Source organism: Microtus pennsylvanicus, chromosome 5 (assembly GCF_037038515.1).
Source record: "Microtus pennsylvanicus isolate mMicPen1 chromosome 5, mMicPen1.hap1, whole genome shotgun sequence".
Classification (NCBI taxonomy): domain Eukaryota; kingdom Metazoa; phylum Chordata; class Mammalia; order Rodentia; family Cricetidae; genus Microtus; species Microtus pennsylvanicus.
This window is the reverse complement of record NC_134583.1, coordinates 45,530,390-45,551,943: the sequence shown is the minus strand read 5'-3', so window position 1 is coordinate 45,551,943 and position 21,554 is coordinate 45,530,390. Positions and strand designations below refer to the sequence as shown.

The 21,554-nt window shown below is 44.3% G+C and overlaps 2 protein-coding genes across 6 annotated transcripts in view; both read left to right on the top strand.

The window, feature by feature from the left end:
- LOC142849492 (tripartite motif-containing protein 30A-like) overlaps positions 1–21,554 on the top strand; it is a 77,954-nt gene that overhangs the window by 40,878 nt on the left and 15,522 nt on the right. Inside the window, exon 1 of one of the 3 annotated variants that reach the window (XM_075971727.1) lies at positions 20,815–21,002. The exons of the other annotated variants lie outside the window; for them this stretch is intronic. The gene's annotated coding sequence lies outside the window, so the exon portion shown is untranslated. Of the gene's footprint in view, positions 1–20,814; positions 21,003–21,554 lie in introns of those variants that run through there. 3 annotated transcript variants of the gene reach the window in all.
- Positions 2,357–20,991, top strand: LOC142849498 (tripartite motif-containing protein 30A-like). 3 transcript variants are annotated; one of them, XM_075971743.1, is made up of 8 exons: positions 2,357–2,585; positions 7,200–7,674; positions 8,840–8,935; positions 9,567–9,797; positions 11,301–11,323; positions 13,665–13,765; positions 14,039–14,065; positions 14,312–17,435. In XM_075971743.1, the coding sequence occupies exons 2-8, from the start codon at positions 7,255–7,257 to the stop codon at positions 14,908–14,910; spliced, it is 1,497 nt and encodes a 498-aa protein (XP_075827858.1). In that variant the 5' UTR covers positions 2,357–2,585; positions 7,200–7,254; the 3' UTR covers positions 14,911–17,435. The 3 variants fall into 3 exon arrangements, with proteins under 3 accessions (XP_075827858.1, XP_075827860.1, XP_075827859.1); XM_075971745.1 differs by lacking the exon at positions 14,312–17,435 and adding an exon at positions 20,917–20,991 and having other exon boundaries at positions 2,425–2,585; XM_075971744.1 differs by lacking the exon at positions 2,357–2,585 and having other exon boundaries at positions 7,587–7,674; positions 8,767–8,935.

Here is a 21,554-nt window from a genome sequence, read left to right as displayed (position 1 = left end):
TGTCACTGAGGTTCGAGGCTGGTGGCAGACCTGACCACAAAGTCAAATGTTTGCACAAAGACGGGGTGGAATTGTGTCTGAAAAAGTTCATGAAGAGCTACATAGTTGTCTGAGGATTTTATGTTTTTTGTTACCAAGAAGGCCTTAGGAAGAAACAGAGGAGGCACTGGTTCAGATCTGTGAAAGACAAAGATGGTTGCTCATCCCTCTAACACCTGCACTTGCTAGATTGAGAAAGGAGTACTGCCAGCAGCTGAAGACCACCCTGAACACAAGCCAGCTCCAAACCAGTCTGGGATGTGAAATAAAACCTTGCCTCCAAAACAAAAGCAATTAAAAAGTTGTAAAGAATTTTATATAATCATTAACAATTCAGAAGAATCAGATTATAATGTTGATTGACAGTCATTGTGTCCACAGCAAGAACAGCAGTTCAGTCTCTTGACCTCATCAAGATGTGGAGTTTGGGCTAGGGGGTTAGCTCAGGGATGGAACACTGGCCCAGCATTCACAAGGTCCTGGGTTCAATCCCTGAAGTGAAAAGACCAAACTAAAACAACAGTAAAAGCCCATGGGCTCAGCACTGGGGAGGGTGAGGGAGTTAAATCTCAGCTAGAGGTCAGGCTGGGGTGCACTGTAAGAGCCCGTCTCTAAAAATAAGAATAGAAAGAGGAGGAGGCGACAGGTTTGTTAAACAAAACTCAGACTACGCTGTCATATCCTCTGTCACTCTGTATGTCATAATTTAATCTGAGAATATAAGGAACACATGAGATAGGCGTGCAAAAGTGGGGGGAGACTGAAAATGGGGATGGTCCGTTTCCCAGACACAGGGTTTCTGTATTTAGATAATTCTCATGTATCTCGGGCTGTCTTCGCATTAAAGTCACCTATTGCTGAGGATGCCCTTTGACCTCCTGATTCTCCTGCTGCCAGCTCCAAAGCAGTGGAATCCTGTGACATGTATCTGTCCTTCCGGGTACCCCACAGCCACCAATCCCCAAAGAAAACCACACAGAGTCTACATTAGGTTATAAACTGTTTGGCCCATTATCTCAGGCTACTTATTATCTCTTGTAGCTTATATTAACCCATGGTTCTTATCTATGCTAGCCACAAGGCTCAGTACCTTTCTCAGCCACGTAGATTAAATTTTGCTTCTCGGAGTTCAGGACAGAAATCAGAGCGATGGGCTTCCTCCTTTTCAGAATGCTCCTGTCCTCATCTCCCTGCCTCTACTACATGTCTGGTTGACCCGCCTATACTTCCTACCTTCCCATCAGCATTTATTTTAAACATGATTGACAGAATACAGACAATACTCCTGCACCAGAATCCTGTGGTGGTTTGAATAAAAATGGCCTCCATAAGCTCATGTCTTTGAATACTCAATTTCCAGTTATTGGGTCTGTTTGGGATAAATTGGGCGGTGTGGCAGTATTGGAGTATATGTGACATGGGTGTGGGCTCTGAGATTTCAGTACATTCTGGGCATTCCCAGTGTCTCTCTGTCTCTGGCTCAGGTTTGTGTCTCAAGTGTGACCTCTCACCTCCTGCCCCAGCACCATGCCTCCCTGCCTGCTGCCATGCTTCCTGCTGTGGTGGCCATGACCTCTAACCCTTTGAAACTGCAAGCTCCAAATGAAGCACTGTCCCTATAAGGTGCCTCAGTCGTGGCGTTTGTCACAGAAACAGAAGAGTGACTAAGACAGACACATGCACGTGTCAGCACACCTGGGTGTGCACAGTGCTCAGGATCCAGCCCAGGACTCCACCCTGCTAGGCATCCACTGTGCCAACTCACCGCATTCCCAGCTCTACACACGTTCAGATTCTAATTCAGGGGATGCTGAGGGAATTCTAGGGGAATGCAATAGAAATCCTAACTCAAAGGGGGACCTGTGGGAGACATTCTGGGGAGGGATTCCTGAAAGAGATACAATGTATCAGATCAGCACTGGGCAGAGGCCCTGCTCTGAGCAGCAACAGAACACCTAATCTGCAGGACACCCCTGGGCAGCTGGAGAGCCCCTGCAGCTTGCTAGTTTCACTGCTGTGAGTGTGGGAAGTGTCTCTGCAGGGCTCTGCATGGGGTTCTCCCATCCTGTCCCTGCTGGGTGGGAATCTTGATTGTGAGCAGCTGTCCTGAACTGCAGCTTTCTCCATGGTGAAGGCTTTCTTTCCATAGGGGCAGCTTTCCAGAGGATCAAGACATTTTTAGATGATTGTAACATGAGCCTGAACAAGTAACCTGACAACTTCCTGTAGCACTGTGTCCTAAGTTTGAGGAAGGCAGAGCTGAATTAGGGGAAATGACTTCCTCTGATGGTAGAACCCCAGATACCAATGTGCTAGCATCCCATTGGCTGGTAGTTATTTAGTTTCTATTTCTCAGTTTCAGCCCTAAAAGTCTTCACTTTCATTTCTCTTCTTGCTCGGCAGACATCAGACTTAGGGACCGAGTCCTCAGGACACTGTGGCCTCTATTCGCTCCTTTCCACTGATTCACGATTTCTTGGTTTGTGTCTGAAGGCCTGAGAGCAAATCTAGAGGCCAGAATTTGGAAGAAAACACTCTTTGTTCTGGTGAGTTGAATTTGAAAGTGATAAGGGCCAGAAAAGAAGAAATGCTGGTTCCTTGCTGACTGCTGGGGTACTGGGCAGAGGGAGGTGTGGCCTTGACAAAGAAAATTTTCAAATTGCACAGTTGGAGTAAAGCCAGAGTGGTGTCTGAATGTGGAGTTGAAGGTCTCGCTGTGTAATAGTGTATTTACCGATGGTTCTATGTTATCGCTCCCTTTGCTTCTGTCTCTGTAATTAGAAGTCCCAATCTTTCTGGAGCCTCTCGTACATTTACTTGTACTGTTTAAAGCCTCAAGTCTGTAGAGAATTGTTAATGTTACTTAAAGGTCATTACCTTTGCCTGTCTTTCCCTTGGTCCATGTCTACATGCCTAAAAAAATTCAGACTAGTAATTCCTGCTACAAAGAAAGATGATGCAGAAAATTCAAAACTTGAAGGCATCCCTTGGGATCCAAAAGATAATGTCTTAAAAAAAAAAAGAAGAAAGGAAGGAAGGAAGAGAAAAACAAAGAAAGAAAGGAAGAAAGAAATACTCAAATGGTGTTCTTGATTATCATAGTGCAGTTCGTGGGTTGGCAGGTACTTTCCAGTTTGTGCTTGGCGCAGGATTCGATTCCAAGTAAAGAGACAGAGGAGGTGACAGGGGAAGAAAGAGACTGTGTGTGAGAACAGTGGAATCCCACACTTACTCAAGTCACAGCCTTTCTTTTCATTTGTGACACCGTAACCTTATATAGCCCAGGCTAACCTCATCTAACAGACCTGTGCCACCCTCCCTAGACACTGGGGTTACAGTGAACACTGCAGCTCCAGGACATTTCTGCCTTTCAGGAACAGCACAAGCTCCTGACTGATTTTAATGCTATAAAGACTGAAAGACGTCTGCTGATAGGAAGATCCTGAGAGCCACGAAAGGACAGGGAGCAGGGAATCCCAGCTCCACCCAAGCTAATGTAGACACCAGAGGACACGGGCCAGGTCTCCTGTGTTCAAGTTGACTTGGAGGACTGTCATGAGCCCATCCCATTTTGTAGAAGGAGCAGCGGGCTGCCTTTCCCGCCCGGCTCCCTGCCACCTGGTTAGCTTATGCCCCAAAATAACAACACACAAATTGTATTCTTTTAAACACTGCTTGGCCCATTAGCTCTAGCCTCTTACTGGCTAACTCTCACATCTTGATTAACCCATTTCTATGAATGTGTGTGTACCACCATGAGATGATGGCTTACCAGGGAGATTCTAACCTGCATTCATCTTGGAGAAAAGAGCTATGGCGTCTGCCTCGCTGTCTTCTTCCTCCCAGCATTCTGTTCTGTCTTTCCACCTGCCTATGTTGTAACTATCAGACTAAGCAGTTTTCTTTATTAATTAATCAATGAAAGTAACACATAGACAGAAGACCCACCTACATCATTCTTTCCCTTTGCTCTCCCCTTCTCTTCATCAGTTGTGGACCTCTCCTGCCTGATCTTAGGCATCCACTCTCTTTACTGCCATATGTTATGAGATATTACAATGCACACATTAGAGTTCTCCAGGTTTTAAACTAGCCATCATATAGTGGATAGACATTAAGTTGTTCCAGAAAATGCTACTTTGTAAATAAGTCCTGGGACAATTTGTTTACCCAGCCTATTTGGAAAAAAAAAAAAACATTTTTTTATATGATATCCGTACTTTGAAGTTTCATCAAAAATAAAATGCTTTTACCTGCAACTTCATAGGCCATGGCTCGTTGACATCCATGGGAGGCCTACCTTTGATGAACATAATGGTTGAAGGAGCTGATAGGAGAGTGGAAGGGAAGAGCTTGGGAGTAGGACTAGGAGGAGAGGAGGGAGGGGAAACTGTGGTCAGGATGTAAACATAATAAAAAATGAATGAAAAAGAAGTGTTTTACGTGTTACTGTGGGGGTCGGCCATGGTAAGATAAGTAAGGGCAGGTCACCCAAAGGAAGTTTTTTACTTCCAACCATTATCACCTGCCAGAGTAGAACTCTGACCATCCATAAATTTAATAAGAGGCCGGAGTCTCAGTAGTTTACCCTAAAGAAACTCCTCATTGCAGGAGGAACCTCAAGCTGAGATTACCCAACCACTGCCCAAGAACAGACCACTCAAAGCTGTAGGTAGGATCACCTGCCAGCACACATTCACAAAGACAACCCTAGACAAATGTCATCCAATCAGAGGTCCTGAACCTCAGAGACCCCTCACCCCCACCTTACTGCTATAAAAACCCAATTCTAATTGAGCTCGGGGCTCTCCATTTATTCCAATACGTCGGACATGCAGAGAGATCGAGTTTGTAAACTTTATTAAAATAAAGGCTTTTTGCTTTTACTTATGGGACTCTTGGTTTCCTTGTTGGCTTTTGTGGGGACTTCGCGGATTTAGGCATAACATTACAGAGCTCAAATTCACCAGGAAAAGACTGCAGACTCAAATTATAATTACCTGGATTTATTAATTACTCCTAGTAGGACGACAACAACAGCCTATAGGGCAAACCAAAGGCTTGTCACACATGAACTGGAGGAGGGGTGTTTTAAGGTGGACAGCCAATGATCTCATTTGTGTGGAATGTGTAGCTGAGTGAGAAACTGCTTGTACTCTCTCAGCTGTGAGGAGCTCTCTCACACAGAGTAAGTGGGTTCCTGAAGCCAGAGGAAGCAGTTACATATCTCATAGCACTTTTACAATTTGGAGGAGAGTAGCAAGGAGTGAGAGTAGGGAGGAGCTTCTCTTTTAGAATTATAGAATGTATGTCTACACAGAATGAAGTTTTCCTTATCTGTCACATACCCCAGCCACAAAACAAACAATCTCTCTGTAGCCATATTATTTGAACTAAAGGAACCTAGTTTTTTTTTTTTTTTTTTTTTTTTACTTAGTGTCTTTTTTAAAAAAAGATAAATTTTACTGGAATGGGGAAGCATTTGAAGGATGATAAGTCAACCTAGTGCAATGGAAACGTCCTAAAATATATTAATAAATCCTAATGAAGTCCCCTACTAAAAGAGAATATGAAGTTTCAACAGGCAATCACTTGTCACCAAACAATGATTCCAGTGGTGGGACTTGGTTGCATTCAACAGAATTGTTGGCCAAGGGGATCACACGGAAGACCCCAAACAACCGAAGCTGTTGAAAAGACTGTAGTGGATTTGATTTGTATTTTAAAACTAAAGCTTGCCTGAAAATCAGAGAGTAAAACAGCCCCACTGGTCAGCCTTACAGACAAAGCAACAATGATACACTACTTTAATCCCTGTAGCCACACTAGTTTGCCATAGAAACCAGGCAGTAGTTGTGCTTGCCACTAAACCCAGAATTAAAGAGGATTATAAAACAGGAGGTAATACCTCAGGCTAGGCTCATCCCTAGATTCCTGGAGGCAGGATCACCATTTTACACTGAGATAGAGGTAAGAGCCAGTCACTGGCTGTTTCGCTTTTCTGATCTTTAGATTGAACCTCAGTATTTGTCTCTGAGTTTTTATTAATCATGCTTTATAAAACAAAGGATTGTTCTCTAGAAAATGACAGTGGAAACTCCTTGCCTAGGAGCACACCCACAGAATTCACTGAACATGAAGAAGTTGAGCTGGTGACTACATGGAGCCTTCACCTCTACATTCTAGTCTCTCTGGGGAAGGAAGGTACTCTGCAGGCTACCAAAAGAAATGCAAACACCAACCAAGTCACAAAGCCTTCACCTACAGTCTGTCCTGCCTGTGAGATATGCTAGCACAGTGGTGGCACAGAACTGGTGGCTGTAGCCAACCAAGGTCGGATTAGAATGAAGGCCTGCACCAGGGGAATGAACCCATAACAGACATTGTGTGGGCAACCAAGAACTATAGGCTAGGTTTCCAAGAGACCTACAGTAAAAACCAAACACTGTTTGTCTACAATGAAATAGGAAAAAAAGAAAATTAAGTTTCACTTTGTTTTGAGTTGTATAGTTGTGGACCTGCCTGTGTGTATACACATTTGAAAGGATGGTTGGGATGATCCCAGCTGGTAGATTCCTTGAAGCTTGAGTTACAGGTAGCTGTGACCTGCTTCATGTGGGTGCCAGGAAGTCAACTAGGATCTTATACAGAGTAATAAACACTTTTAAAAAATGGGAAAAATCGTTGCCTATGTGAATCAGGAGATGGGCTGTGTACACTCCAGGTCAGCACCAGGCTCTCTGGTAAGAGACTGGTAAGCAGAGGATCAGAAGGTCACACTGACTGGTGCTGTTGAAGGAGAAAGTACAGTATGGGAGAAGTAAGTAGTTTGATGCTTGTAACACTGAAGATGTGATTTCATCCTGGGAAAGAAAGGGAAGGACAGAAGGTCGATTACACGAGGCTGTTGAAAGAAAACACGATCTTCCTGGTCTTCAGTGAAAGGAAATAACAATCCTGCATCTGAAATTAGTCATTTTGGATGAAATACAGCAGAGAACTTGAAAGTATGACAGCATTCTTCTTTGCCATGTCACTGAACTTATCTTTGTATTTCTCTCCTTTGTTCTTTTCCCTTATCATCGAGGGCATTCATTGATCTCTTCACGGTTCAGTGCTGATTTTCCCTTGTTCACTTGTCCCCCTTCTCATCCTCCCAGTCACTCAGGTACCTGAGCAGAAGTACAGACAGACAGACTCAGCATCACAGCAACAATGACCTCATCAGTCCTGGGGATGATCAAGGAGGAGGTGACCTGTCCTATCTGCCTGGAGCTTCTGAAAGAACCTGTGAGTGCCGATTGTGACCACAGCTTCTGCAGAGCCTGCATCACTCTGAACTATGAATCCAGAAAAGGCAAAGAAGGGGAGGGCATCTGCCCTGTGTGCCAAATTAGTTACCTGTTTGGGAATCTGAGGCCTAATCGGCATGTAGCCAACATAGTAGAGAGGCTCAAGGAGTTCAAGTCCAGCCCAGAGGAAGAGCAGAAGGTTAATGTTTGTGCAAAGCATGGAGAGAAACTCCAGCTCTTCTGTGAGAAGGACATGGTGGCCATCTGCTGGCTTTGTGAGAGATCTCAGGAGCACCGTGGTCACCAAACAGCTCTCATTGAAGAGGTGGCCAATAAGTACGAGGTAAGAAATAAGGAGATGTGGGACACAGAGCAGGACACAGTAACAGATGGGAAGTGTCCACTTTGTGTAGACTTTTTTCAATGTTCATGTCAGGTTCATTCATACTATTTAATTCAGTCTAGTAACTCTCAACAGTGGAACTAGTAAATGAATAACATACGGCAGTGACGAGAGTGTCTGTGTGGCCTGTGTAGTGTCACATGACTCAATTCCAGAACTCTGACTGCTGATGAATTTGAGGGTAGAGAGGTCTACAGAGGAGTTCCAGGACAGCCAGGGCTACATAATAAGATTCAGGTTCAAAAAAAATTGCAGTGCCAGTTGTGGGACTTATGTTGCGTGTATATATTTATAGGAAAGACCAGGAGAGCTAACAAAGTTTCCTCAGTTTTCTGATGACATAATCAAAGTGAGAGCTGTGTACTTGGTGGGATGACTGACTGAGAGAGATTTCTGTGTCTGTCTGTATGGGGCTGTGTGTGTAAATACAAGAATGGATAAAGCTGAAGATGAAGATTTACCTACTTTATGTGCATAAATCATGGCACAAGATATTAAAAAGAGAACAGTCTTAGACCTCCTGTCTTTCCAGAAGGGTTTCTTGGCCTTTGGCTAGGAGCAGCTGTCCTACTAAGCACACTGCTTGACTCTGTTATGTTGGGGACCAAGAAGCCCCCCGATCTAATGTACTGACCAATATTTCCCACCACCTCTGCAAAAATAGCTTGCTGCATAATCAGCAATAGGTCTTGGGACAGACTGACCGCAGGATGTCCCAAGGAGATATTACAAATATAGCTGTTGTCTTCTGAGGCGCCTTGTGGTCAAGACGCTTTACAGACATTACTAATATGACTGTTGTCTTTTGAGGCGCCTTGTGGTCAAGACATTTTACGAAAATAATTAATTCCCCCTTGGCCTAGGGCACAGTAGTTTCTATTTCCTTCTGACCCTACCCCTCCCTGCCAAAACCATTCTTTAAGAATAAACCCCTGCTTGCAATAAATGGAACCTTGACGCATATTAGACTGACTCTGTCTAGTTCTTTATTTGCGCTTGGTTCCCTTTCTCTTTCCCTCCCCTCCTATCCAGGTGATCTCGAACTCGAGGCCCACGAATAACCTGGCCTGCTGGACGGGTCACTGTTACAATTCCTCTCCCACAGGGGAAGCTCCAGGCTGCCCTGGAGATACAGATGGCTAATGAGGAAAGATGTGACAAGTGGAAAAATGGCCTTCAAAAGGAGAGAACTTCCTGGGAGGCAAGTGGGGACCCTACCTCCTAAGGGAGTTAGCCTGATGCCTGGGAGGGACCTGGGCAAGAAGCTCCCTGGTTCTTCATTCCCTGGAGGCTGATGGGGACAAGAGGCCTTGATTAGTCCTCTCTGCCTGCTCCCTTGGAGCTAGGACTGCACAAAGAGTGCATGACAGCTGAGCCTGGCTGTGTGAGGAGCTGACACCATGGCGGGGGCCTGGTGAGAATTTCACTGAGTCCTGGGACTCCTCCTGTGGTTCTTTCTTGAACTGTGATCATTGGGAAGATGGTTTGGAACTGTGGAACTGTTACAGTTCTCTTCTGGAGTTTGCTGCTCTCAGGGGTTCAGAGGTAGGATCAGGAGTAAACAGGCAGGAATAGGAGTCGGGGACAGCTGTGTGAAAACTGAGACACAGCCTTGCATCTCAATTTGCCTTGAATGGCCTTGGTAAAGGTGACCTATGGTCTGTATTTGGGGATGTCATGGACAGACACTGAAAAGAGACACATGCTTTCCTAAGACTCCCTTACCTACTCAAGCTCATTCCCCATGACAACTCCCCATCAGAACACTGGATTTCTGTCTCTCAGAAACATTAGGACAGTCTGAATAACTCTTCATTTTCTTATCCCTGAAGAACAAAATACAGAGTGAGGTAGAAAATGTTCAAAAGGAGTTTAAGGGACTGCGGGAATTCCTGGACTCCAAGGAGAAAAATGAGCTACAGAAGCTGATGAATGAGAAGGAAGACATCCTAGACATCCTGGAAGGTTCTCAAACTGAGCTGGAGAAGCAGATCAAGTCAGTGAGAGACCTCATCTCAGATCTGGAGCATCGGTTGCAGTGCTCAACCATAGAGATGCTGCAGGTAAGACTGCAGGTCCAGCATCTGAGAGTCAGGACACCTGAAAGCCATTTTCCTCCCTCTGTGCTGAGGTGATGTCCCTGGTGAGGACAGTAGGGCTCTCTGGGCTCTCCCAGAACTCTTTCCTGCCTCAGTCTCAGAGACTGGGAAGTTATTGCTCACATGGAATGCAAAAGAAAATTGCATGTTTTAGTTTTTAAATTTAGTTGAGTAACAGAACCTTGAGAGGTCTGTTGAATCATGGGTAGTTATTATCCTACTGCAATGTGAGCATGCGTAAAAGATATTCAATAGTAATTTGTCATTTCATCTGAATTTGATGTTTGGAGAGTTTCAACCCCACTGCCTCTGATTCAGTGATGTGGTCAGTGGGAGGGGACTTGCCACCCAAGATGTCAGAGAGTGTTTCCTCCTCTGTTTTCGATTGCAGAGTTGAAAGGTGTCTTCTCTATGATTACAAGTATAATTTTTGTATTGTATTTTATCACTATTGCATTTTTAAATACTTTAAACCAAAAACATATTCTGGTAATAAATATCTCTGTAGGAATTTGTTTCTTTCATCTCAGTTGTGAATTTTATAGACCTTAGTACTTCTGGTAACTTATCATTAATTTATTGGTTTCCATCGTATTTATTTAAATTTAAGTGATATCAGTCATTCATAAACTATATTAAATAGAATTAGACATATCTGGCTAAACTAAGCTAGTTAACGTAGGTAGTAACTGCAGCCAACATAATCTACAAGTCTGTTATAATCACACAGAAACTGTATTAATTACATCACTGCTTGGTCAACAGCTTAGGCTTCTTATGAACTAACTCTTACATCTTAAATTAACCAATTCCTAATGTGTTCTATTTTACCACAAGGCTTGTAGCTTACCAGTATGGTTCTGGTGTGGCTGTCTCTTTTGACAGCTACATGGCATCTCCCTGATTCCACTTTCCTTTCTCCTCTATCTCTGCTTAGAATTCCCGCCTTGCCCAATTCTGCACTGCTATTCACAGCATACAGGGGGGAATCCCACATCAGAAAGAGAAAAAGAGACCGACAGATATGGTTTAGTTGGATTAGAGGATCAGAAAATCTTCTTCATTACAAACACATTAAATTGTGTCTAAATGACTAAAATCATATAGAAATCAGCTTCTCAGAATATTAGTTTTAAGTTAGTAATGGAGAGCTAACATAGAACATGAATAGAGTCATTGTCCATGTGTTTAGTTGTACTCACAGTAAATCCAATGTAAGCTTTCAAATGATCATTCATTCATCTTTATTCTCCAAAGTCTTTTAGTACAAGACAGAAAATAGTCTATTAGTTTACACATAGGTCAAGTAAAGAGCCAAGCATCATGTGTATATCATGTCTTAGAGAACTGTAGGTGACGGGCCTTAATTCTCTTTTGACTTTATCACTGTACCCAGTGAGCCTGTGACCAGGATTTACAAGAACATTCAGTACATGCTATTAACCATGTTTTTTTCTTTTTCCCTAGGGTGTGAATTGTGTTTTAACAAGGTATGTTTGGGCTGACATGGATGACCAGTCCTATTGTCTGTTGAGAATGATTTTGTATTCAGCTGAAATATATATCTCATAGGTTTGGAGGAATTTAGACAAATGTTATTCTGAAGTTCCAATAAGAAGGAGGAGGAGGTAGGGAAAGGCAGCCTCTGACTGTTTTGTAACTGCTGGGGACAGATTTGAATCTCTTTTAGGGGTCTGGGAAGGGGAGTCACAGAGTCAGGCTCAGCAGTGGGAAGAGGCAAATGGAGCCACAGGAGCTTTCAGACTCCTTGTGGTTCCACCATTCTGTCCGCGCTCTGTGCTTGTGTCTGGCTGTCTGCAGCTCACAGGTACTTGATTCACAGATTCATCATAGATAGGGTATGTCTTCCTTGTCTGCAGTGCTCACAGAATTGTATGCTGGGAAATATTCCTGTGGATCTGTGTATTTCTCATGGGGATAGAACAGTGGGCACAACGGCTCCGTGTGAACCACACACTTCAGAAGACTGGAAAGCTGTGCCCTTGTGTGTAAAGATCACACCCAGGCTGTCGGCAGCAAATACATGTTCTGTGTCCAAAGTCCTGATCTCAAAATATCACCAAGAGACAAAATTCGATGCGAAAGAAAAAGTGGAGGGAATATGGTGGCCAGGCAAAAAGAGGAGGGCTCTGAGAATTCCAGACCTGCACTGCATAGCTACAGACCCAAGTCCTCCAAAGCGACATAGTTACACACTTGGGGTTTGTTGATGCCCTAAGAAGTTGCAACATTGATTCTCAGCTTAAGGACATCTGGTTTTGTTTGTCTATTTCTGATTGTACTTGCCCTGTGGGATCAGGTGTTGCTGGGCTCTGATTGGTTTTTTCCTAAGGCCAGGACTGAGGTCAGGCTCTAAGATCAGGCTACAACTAAGATAGGTAAGGGGTAGATACATCTTACTGTCTGACTGGGACTGCCTTGTACTGAGGTCTGGATATTCAGTGTCAGCATAAGTTTGATATTTCAGTCTTCTTTTCAAAAACTCTCATCTCTGAAAAAGAAACCTGAAGAGTCAGAAGCTGGCCAACAGTGTCGAGACTGACGAAAGTGTTTGAAGTCCTGGCTTTCTCCAGTGGCTTCTCCACACTCCATGACTCTGTCACCCAGGAGCAGCTGCTGTGCCCTGACATTAGTTTGTCCTGGAAAACACAAATTTACTTATTTATGTATTCATTTATTTATGTATTTGTTTCTTTGTGTCTCTCTGTATGTTTGGTTGTTGGTCTGTGTTGCCTTTGTTGTTGTTTTTCTGGCAGGGTTTCTCTGTGTAGACTAAACGGACATGTAACTCACTCTATAATCCAGGCTAGCCTTGATGTCAGAGATCTACCTGCCTCTGCTTCCCGAGTAAAGGGATTAAAGGCCTCTGACTCCATGCTGAGCCCACATAAGATGTTTTTAGCCACGTAAGTTTGATTTGTTTTGATATTCACTAATTCATCATTTCTTAAGAGTCTAGGAGGGAAGGATACAAACTCAGGAAGCAAGTATTTGGTTGTACAGCTGAGGAGCTCTGCTCCAGAGAAGTAAGAGTTTCCCAACATCACATAGCAAATAAGCAGGAGGGTTCATTAGTGTGTCTCTCACGTCTGCAGAGTTAGTATCTACCCGTTCTCCCCCTTCTCAGAATTGTCAGGAGAGCTCCAGGACCTCTATGGACAGAATGACAGGGAGTGATAGTGAAAGACCCTACAAGAGTGTCTTTCCTCTGGGGAGACCCTTCCCAAGGAACAGCGAGACCACTTGTACGGATGCAAACAGCAAGAGGTTTATTCAGATACACAGGTACCTGGGGCGACAAAGTCTCTCGTAGGAGTTGTGCGCCTCCAGGTCGGGGTAATGGGTTTATATATGTTTTGGGGAGCAAAAAGCGCGGTACAGAAGCGAGAAGCGTAGTTACAGGGTTTTCATTGGTTTTTTGAATGTGGCCGAGTTCAGGTCGGGATAAGGTCTCTAGTTCCCGAGAATTCAGATATGGGCTGCCTTGGCTCTTATCTAGGGCAGACAGGGTGTCTTCTCGGTGTCTTACCCCCCCCCCCCCCCGCCCAGCCACAGGTGTCCCTATCTAGTTTTGGCAGCTTTTAAATTGCCCTTTGTTCAAACCCTGAATATTCAGTACAAGCCTTGTAAAATGGCATTACCGGTGCTAAGTCGTTTAACAAGCTGGACTGGGGGGGGGGGTCTTTCATCTGGTGCTAAGCTGCTTAGCAAGCTGGACGGGGGGGGGGGGGGGGGGTCTTTCAATAGGTAGTTGATGGTGGTCATAGGTCACACTATCTTAGATGTGGAAGTCAATTTTTTTTTCTCTAGGAGTCAGAATTTAAGACTGAAACAGCCCGAAATCACCTGGAGAAAAGAGAGAAAGATCTTCCGAGCTCCAGATCTGAAGGGCATACTGCAAGTGTTTCAAGGTGAGAGCAGCTACATTCTGTGGTTGCCTGGGGGACTCTAGGGGTGGCTGGGGCTGCACTCTCTGGATAGAGAGTGATATCTCTGATCATCAATAGAGAAACTGAGAAGAGCAGAAAGTGTGTCCCAGTGATGTCATCATATATAATGGACATCATCATTCATCCCGTCCCATGTCACAGTTTCCAGATCTTCCCCCACTCTGCAGAGCACATTGACTTTAATGTTCTGATTCCCTTGCTTGCATTTAATGCTGTGCATTTTCATCATTTCAGGGCTCTGGGATGCCCAGCGCCACTGGGGTAAGGAGAAATCCCTCCATCAGCCTCTCTCGTCTCAATGTCTTTCAGAGTTTATTTCTCTACTAATACTTACGTTTTATGTTACTGCTCCCAATATGCACAGCAACCTCCCACTCTTTGTCCTTAAAAATGACTATACCAAATTCGCTCTCACTTTCTTTTCAGGCCTCTGCTACTTAAATCACAAATAACGCAGTATCTTGTTTCTTATGTGACTCTTAATTTATATGTCTCATTTTCCTGCAGTTCACGTGACCCTGCGTCATATCAACATTAAAAACATTGTCATTAACGTGGACAAAAGACAAATACAACATAGAAGTGGTTATAGAAGAAATTTGCAAGTATCTGAGTCCTATGATTTAGGTGTCCTGGGGTTTCCTGCTATCTTTCTAGGGAAACATTACTGGGAAGTAGACGTGTCTAGATGTGATGCCTGGATCCTGGGAATAAATGATGGAATATGTGCTAAACCCCAGCTTCCTTCAGTGAATCAACAGGGCGTCAAAGCCAAATATAATTCTGATGTTAACCAACATGTAAATTATCAGCCCAAATGTGGCTACTGGGTTATAGGGATGACAGACAGGTCTGTATATAATGCCTTTGAAGAGTGTTCTGTCACCCACAATGCCAGTGTCTTGCTCCTCTCTCTGACTCATCCTCCCACTCGTGTTGGAGTTTTCCTAGACTGTGAAGCTTGCACTCTCTCATTTTATGATGTTTCCAACCATGGAGCTCTCATCTATAGATTCTATGAACCGAACTTCCCTACTGCGGTTTTTCCATATTTTAATCCTATGGGATGTTCAGAGCCATTGACAGTCTGTGGCCCACCCTCCTAATCCCTCACTCATTTCTGCACATTATCCCCATGTCTGATGTATCTCATATGTAGAAGCTCTGTGGGATCATTTTAACTTTTTTTTCTGTCTTTGCTTGCAGGGAACCATCAAACTGCCTTGGCCTAGCTGCCTTGAGAGGCATGAGTCATAGGTTTTTCATGTTATAGATCGTGGCACCTGGGGTACACTGGGCCTTCCAGTGCCCAAGAGATGAATGCACTCACTCAGGCATGAAACATTCAGGCTATATTGCATTCTCTGTTTGTTCCCCCAATAGTCAAGGAAGCATGGAAATTTGACAGAGCAATCGGTATTAGACATCAATCTTTGGTACTCTGTATAACGTGCAATCTTCATTGTTTTCTGTAAAGCAAACTGCATTGATCCTGGCAATTGCCACTATGATCTGTTTCTGATAACGTTATAAAAGTCTGATTGCTCTCAATTAAATTGTCACAGCCTTTATCTTGCTGTGGTCCCTCAACGTGAGACTGTTTCCATTCCTTAAGCCTTATCAGGTGTCCTTGCCCTAGTAAGTGAGCACTGGCACTCCCATTTGGTCTTTCTGTTTTAATAACCCTCCCTTCTCAATGCAAACCAGTATGGATTCTTTTCCTTGATCCAATTGCTTGTCTGTTTACAAGGCAATAATAATTCATCATTTCCCAAATTCGCAAAGACAATGTCTGTTCCTCACAAGGTGAGGTAAGACCTCTGCTAACCCACACTCCCTGTTTTGTGGTGCCACAGATGACAGCCAGGACCTTGTGCATGAGGAGGTGCTCTGCCCCTGAGCCACTTGTCTCAGCTCTGCCAAGTCTCCACAACCCCAGTCCTCTGTCACTGACAGAAGATGACAGAGAGTACTGATATGGGATGTACTTCTGTATATGTCTTGCTTTTATTGCTAATGAATAGAGATGATTTGGGTTATGGAAGGGCAGAACATAGCCAGGATAGAAGATATATATATATAGAGAGAGAGAGAGTAGGTGAAGTCAGAGAGATGCAATAGAGCTGCCAAAGGAAAGAGATGCCCTGAACCTTACCCGGTAGTCACTGCCTCAAGGTGATACACAGATTAATAGAAATGGAATTACTTAAGATGTAAGAGTTAGTTAATATGAAGTCTAAGCTAATAGACCAAGCAACATTATAATTACTATAGCTTCTGTTTGATGATTCTGGTGTGGGAGGCCAGGAACAAACAAGCAGCTTCCATCTACAAAGTTCCTCTCCAGCTCTTCTATTAGTTTTGAAAATTACATGTAGGTGTCTCTTTAGCCTAGCAATGGGCCCTTAGTTGTAGGTCAGTTTAACCACATTGCTGTGCTTCATCAAAACTTAAGAAGGAAACATCGCTAATAGTAAGCACTAATGCTGTGGGACAATGGCTTTACCCTGTAAAGATTTCTTTCTTGTACTTGTTTAATAAATGCTCATTGGCCAGTAGCCAGACAGGAAGTAGAGGAAGGGCAACAAAAATGCTGGGAAGAGGGAAGTGCAGTCTGCAGTCGTGACCCAGCCTCAGAGGAAGCAAAATGTGACTGCCTTGCCAAAAATGTACCAAGCCACGTGGCTAACTCAGATAAGAATTATGGGCTAATGTAAGTTATAAGAATTAGCTAATAAGAAGCCTGAGCAAATGGGCCAATCAGTTAATAACTAATGTAGACCTCTGTGTGATTCTTTGGGACTAAATGGCTAAAGGACCAAGTGGGACAAAAAAACTTCAGTCAAGACACTAAGACTGTGTTCAGAGTACCTGGGTTCTATTCCTGCCACTCCACATAGGAGTGTAACCCAGAATAGCAACCTCAAAAGCCTATGATTTATGGGATTTTTGTTTTTGTTTGTTTTTTATTATTATTTGTTGTTTCTTAAAATTTTTCTATAAAGAGTATACACATACTATAAGTCAGTGTGAGAAAAAAAAGGTGGCGGGGAAGAGACAGAAATCTTTAATAAATAAATAAATTTAAAAAAAAGAAAATAAATCTCGATGTGTGAGAAGGCTCTGATGATAAAAGCATCGTCCTCCAAGCCCAGTGACCTGAGTTCCATCACTTAACCCACATGGTAGAAGGAGGCAGCCAACCCCGACCTACAGATTATCCTCTGTGTTGACACATATGCAGTACACGCAGGCCTAGACACATTCACAAATCTAAAATGAGATATGTAAGTGTTTTTAAAGGAAGTTCAATGCATACAAAGCATCCAGTGAACACTCCATAGATGATTTTTCTGATAATTACTGAGTTTATGTTCTGATTCCATGCAAAAGTCGGGAGAAGGGACAAATGAAGATTTCTCATTCTTGATGTCAAATTTACTCTAATATGCTGTAGATATGTATGATTATATTTCTGTTTTAACATTAATGGTGCTACATTTGTTTCTTATCAAATATGTAAACCCTCTGATTTCCATTGTACAGTGAATGATGGAGATGCCAGTGATGCTGTAAACTTCCCTTGTGCTGTGTTGTGAAATGTGAACAATAGAATGCTTCTAGGAACTTACGGCATGTCAGTGGTATTCAACATGGCGTCTGTTTGTCTCCTTCTCACTGTGACTGTGATAAAGGATTGTTGAGGCTGAGTACCAGAGTCAGGCATAATGGTTTAGATGCAGGCTCAGCACTCAGGAGGCTTAGACAGGAGGTTGCTGTGCATCTGAGCCAGGCTCAGTTACAGAGTCAGACCCTGCTGCATTTTCTCTCACCTTTAAAGAAGAAAGTTCCAAGTATTAGATGATGAAGTTGGTTCAAGGGGACATGGAGAATTGGTGGGCGAAAGGAGTTTATTTGAGTCATATTGCCATAAACAGAGAGAGGGGCAGAAGAGGGGGGAAAGAGAGAGAGAGAGAGAGAGAGAGAGAGAGAGAGAGAGAGAGAGAGAGAGAGAAGACCCACCATGGTGAGTGCTCCCAGGAGAGCTCAGGGCCCACTATCAGAGAAGACTGAATGTAGGAATTTCTGGAGAGCATCAGGGTCCCCGTGGCTGAAGGACAAGACTCAGACTTTGTAGGATGGAGGGGTAGGTTCACAGCAGGAGCCTGCAGCCAGGCTCTGTAATTTCCAGGCAGGAGGCAGGACAGACAGGTGACACAACATAGGATGCCCTGTCATGAGAACTCACGTAGGTTAGTGTGGCACCAGCAAGGCAGCTCCTGGGGACTCATTTTGAGTGGAGCTCCATCGTGTTTCTCTCTGTGACAGCAGGGAGGCAGATACAGGGCGGCATGGAGATTGGAGGTCAAGCACTACACGCTGAAAGAGATTGCATCAGCCACTCAAAACGTCACCATGCTTTTTTGAAGAATTACAATATCTGTATTATAAAATATCAGTGCATTGGTGGCACACACCTTTAATCCCAGCACTAGGGAGGCAGACTAGGTTTATCTCGGTGAGTTCAAGGCCAGCCTGGCTACAGGTGCTAGTTCCAGAACAGGCTCCACAGCTACAGAGAAACTCTGTCTTGAAAAACCAAATCAAACAAAAAATAACAGATGATTTTATGTAAATTTTAAATTATAAATTCATTCAAGAAAAAATGTTCTATCTTCATATCTCTCTAATGTTCTTTTTGGTTAATATTTCTTCCATAATTGTTTGATGGGAAAGCCTTTCCTGTGTTGAAATAAATGTCAGCGTGTATTGACACAGTTAGACTCACACATATTGCCTCAATGCTCAGCAGCGTGGTCTCCCGTGTTCTCCTGGCTGCCTTCATTCTAGTCACTGAGGTTCGAGGCTGGTGGCAGACCTGACCACAAAGTCAAATCTTTGCACAGAGTTGGAATGAAATTGTGGCTGCAGAGAAATTTCACGAAGAGGTAGATGACTGTCTGAGCATTTCATTATTTTGATTCCCAAGAAGGCCTTAGGAAGAAACAGGGGAGGCACTGGTTCAACTCTGTAAAAGACAAATATGGTTGCTCATCCCTCTAACACCTGCACTTGCTAGATTGAGGGAGGAGTGCTGCCAGCAACTGGAGACCACGCTGAACACGAGAGAGCTCCAGCCCAGTCTGAGATGTGAAATAAATCCTTGCTTCCAAAACAAAACCGAACAAATGTTGCAAAGAATTTTATATAATCATTAACAATTCAGAAGAATCAGATTACAGTATCGATCGACAGCCATTGTGTTCACAGCAAGAACAGCAGTTCAGTCTCTTGACCTCATCAAGATGTGGAGTTTGGGCTAGGGGTTTAGCTCAGGGATGGAACACTGGCCCAGCATTCACAAGGTCCTGGGTTCAATCCCTGAAGTGCAAAGACCAAACTAAAACAAGAGCAAAAGTTCAGGGGCTCAGCACTGGGGAGGGTGAGGGAGTTAAATCTCAGCTAGAGGTCAGGCTGGGGTGCACTGTAAGAGCCCGTCTCTAAAAATAAGAATAGAAAGAGGAGGAGGCGACAGGTTTGTTAAACAAAACTCAGACTATGCTGTCATATCCGTTCTTGCCCCATATGTCATATTTAATAGATCTGAGAATATAAGGAACACATGAGATAGGCGTGCACGAGTGGGGGTTGGGGAGACTGGAAATGGGAACAGCTCATTGTTTTCCTCATACAGCGTTTCTGTATTTAGATAATTCTCATGTATCTCAGGCTGTCTTGGCATCAAAATCACCTGTTGCTGAGGATGCCCTTTGACCTCCTAATCCTTCTGCTGCCAGCTCCAAAGCAGTGGAATCCTGTGGTGGTTAGAATAAGAATGACCTTCATAGGCTCATATCTTTGAATACTCGATTTCCAGTTATTGGCTCTGTTTGGGACAAACTGGAAGGTGTGGCAGTATTGAAGTATATGTGACATGGGTGTGGGCTCTGAGATTTCAGTACATTCTGGGCATTCCCAGTGTCTCTTTGTCTCTGGCTCAGGTCTGTGTCTCAAGTGTGACCTCTCACCTCCTGCCCCAGAACCATGCCTTCCTGTCTGCTGCCATGCTCCCTGCTGTGGTGGCCATGACCTCTAACCCTTTGAAACTGCAAGCCCCAAATCAAGCACTGTCCCTATAAGGTGCCTCAGTCGTGGCATTTGTCACAGAAACAGAAGAGTGACTAAGACACACACGTGCACCTGTCAGCACACCTGGGTGTGCACAGTGCTCAGGATCCACCCCAGGACTCCACCCTGCTAGGCATCCACTGTGCCAACTCACCGCATTCCCAGCTCTACACACGTTCAGATTCTAATTCAGGGGATGCTGAGGCAATAGGAACGTCTGTAATGGAAATCCTAACTCAAAGGGGGACTTGTGGGAGACATTCTGGGGAGGGATTCCTGGAAGGGGTACAATGTATCAGATCAGCACTGGGCAGAGGCCCTGCTCTGGGAAGCAACAGAACACCTAATCTGCAGGACACCCCTGGGCAGCTGGAGAGCCCCTGCAGCTTGCTAGCTTCACTGCTGTGAGTGTGGGAAGTGTCTCCGCAGAGCTCTGCATGGGCTCCTCCCATCCTGTCCCTGCTGGGTGGGAATCTTGATTGTGAGCAGCTGCCCTGAACTGCAGCTTCCTTCCTGTTCTCCTCCTGTAAGCGCTCAAGTCTAGCTCCAGAGGACACTGCAGTTCCCTGTCCTTACCTTAATTTCCTGCCCTTAGGGCCACACCTGCCGCACAAAGCAAAACCCAGACAGGAGCTCAGGTGCAAGTGGAGCCCAAGAGAAGACTTTCCAGACAGGTCTGGATCTTGTTTGGTCAGTTTGACCTGACCCTGAACAACTGGCTTCAGAAATTCAAACAAAACAAACAGTTAAGGGTGGGAGAGCTGATTGTCTGAGCTTTCTAGACAGGCTGTGCTGATCTGAGGGGAGTTCCTTCAGTAGGTGGAGCTGGGTATGCTTATGCGGAAGCATGCTATTGGTCTGTCCTTCTTCAGTAGTTTCTCTTTCTCTTCCTGGGCTCAAACTTTCGTTTCTTCTCCTTGGAGTCGGAAGTACTTTGAAGTTCTGGATTGGTGCGTTAATTCTCCGTATTTTACCACTTTCAGGCTGGCTGATGGTTTGCTGAGCAATATTAGGGACAGAGTTTGGAGGATTTTTTCAAGAAAAGCATTGCTTTTGCTTGGGTGAGTTTGTAGGCTAAAAAGGAGGATGAAGAGGGAGGGGCTGTTGGGCTTGGGCTGAAAATGCAGATGGAGGAGCCTGAGGAAGGGACTGTCGGTGGGGGTGGGGGAGGCCTGGTTTACAGATGGCTTTTAGCCAGGTCCAGTCACCTCCTGCCATTTCATAATCTATAAATTTGAATTGTACCTTGACGAACACAGTTCCTTTCTCTACAGCTAAGCTAAGTCAGAGCCTCTTTAATTGAATATGTTTTTGTGTTATAATGTGGTGTTTCTGCAGTCGCTGGGTCAGTGGTTCTCAACCTGTGGGTCGCGACCCCTTTGGGGTTCCTTGAGCCTTTCACAAATATAATTCTATGGTTGGGGTCACTCCAACATGAGGAACTGTATTAAAGGGTCACCACATTAGGAAGGTTGAGAATCTGCCCTAGGAACTCTTAGGGCTCCTCTCTGGCTTTAGAGCTGGAGGCTGTGAGCCTGTTAGCTAGTCACTGACTCCCTGTGATAGCCCCAAGCCAGGACATGACCCCTGTTGTTTTCTTCTCCTTCAGCCATTTCCTGAA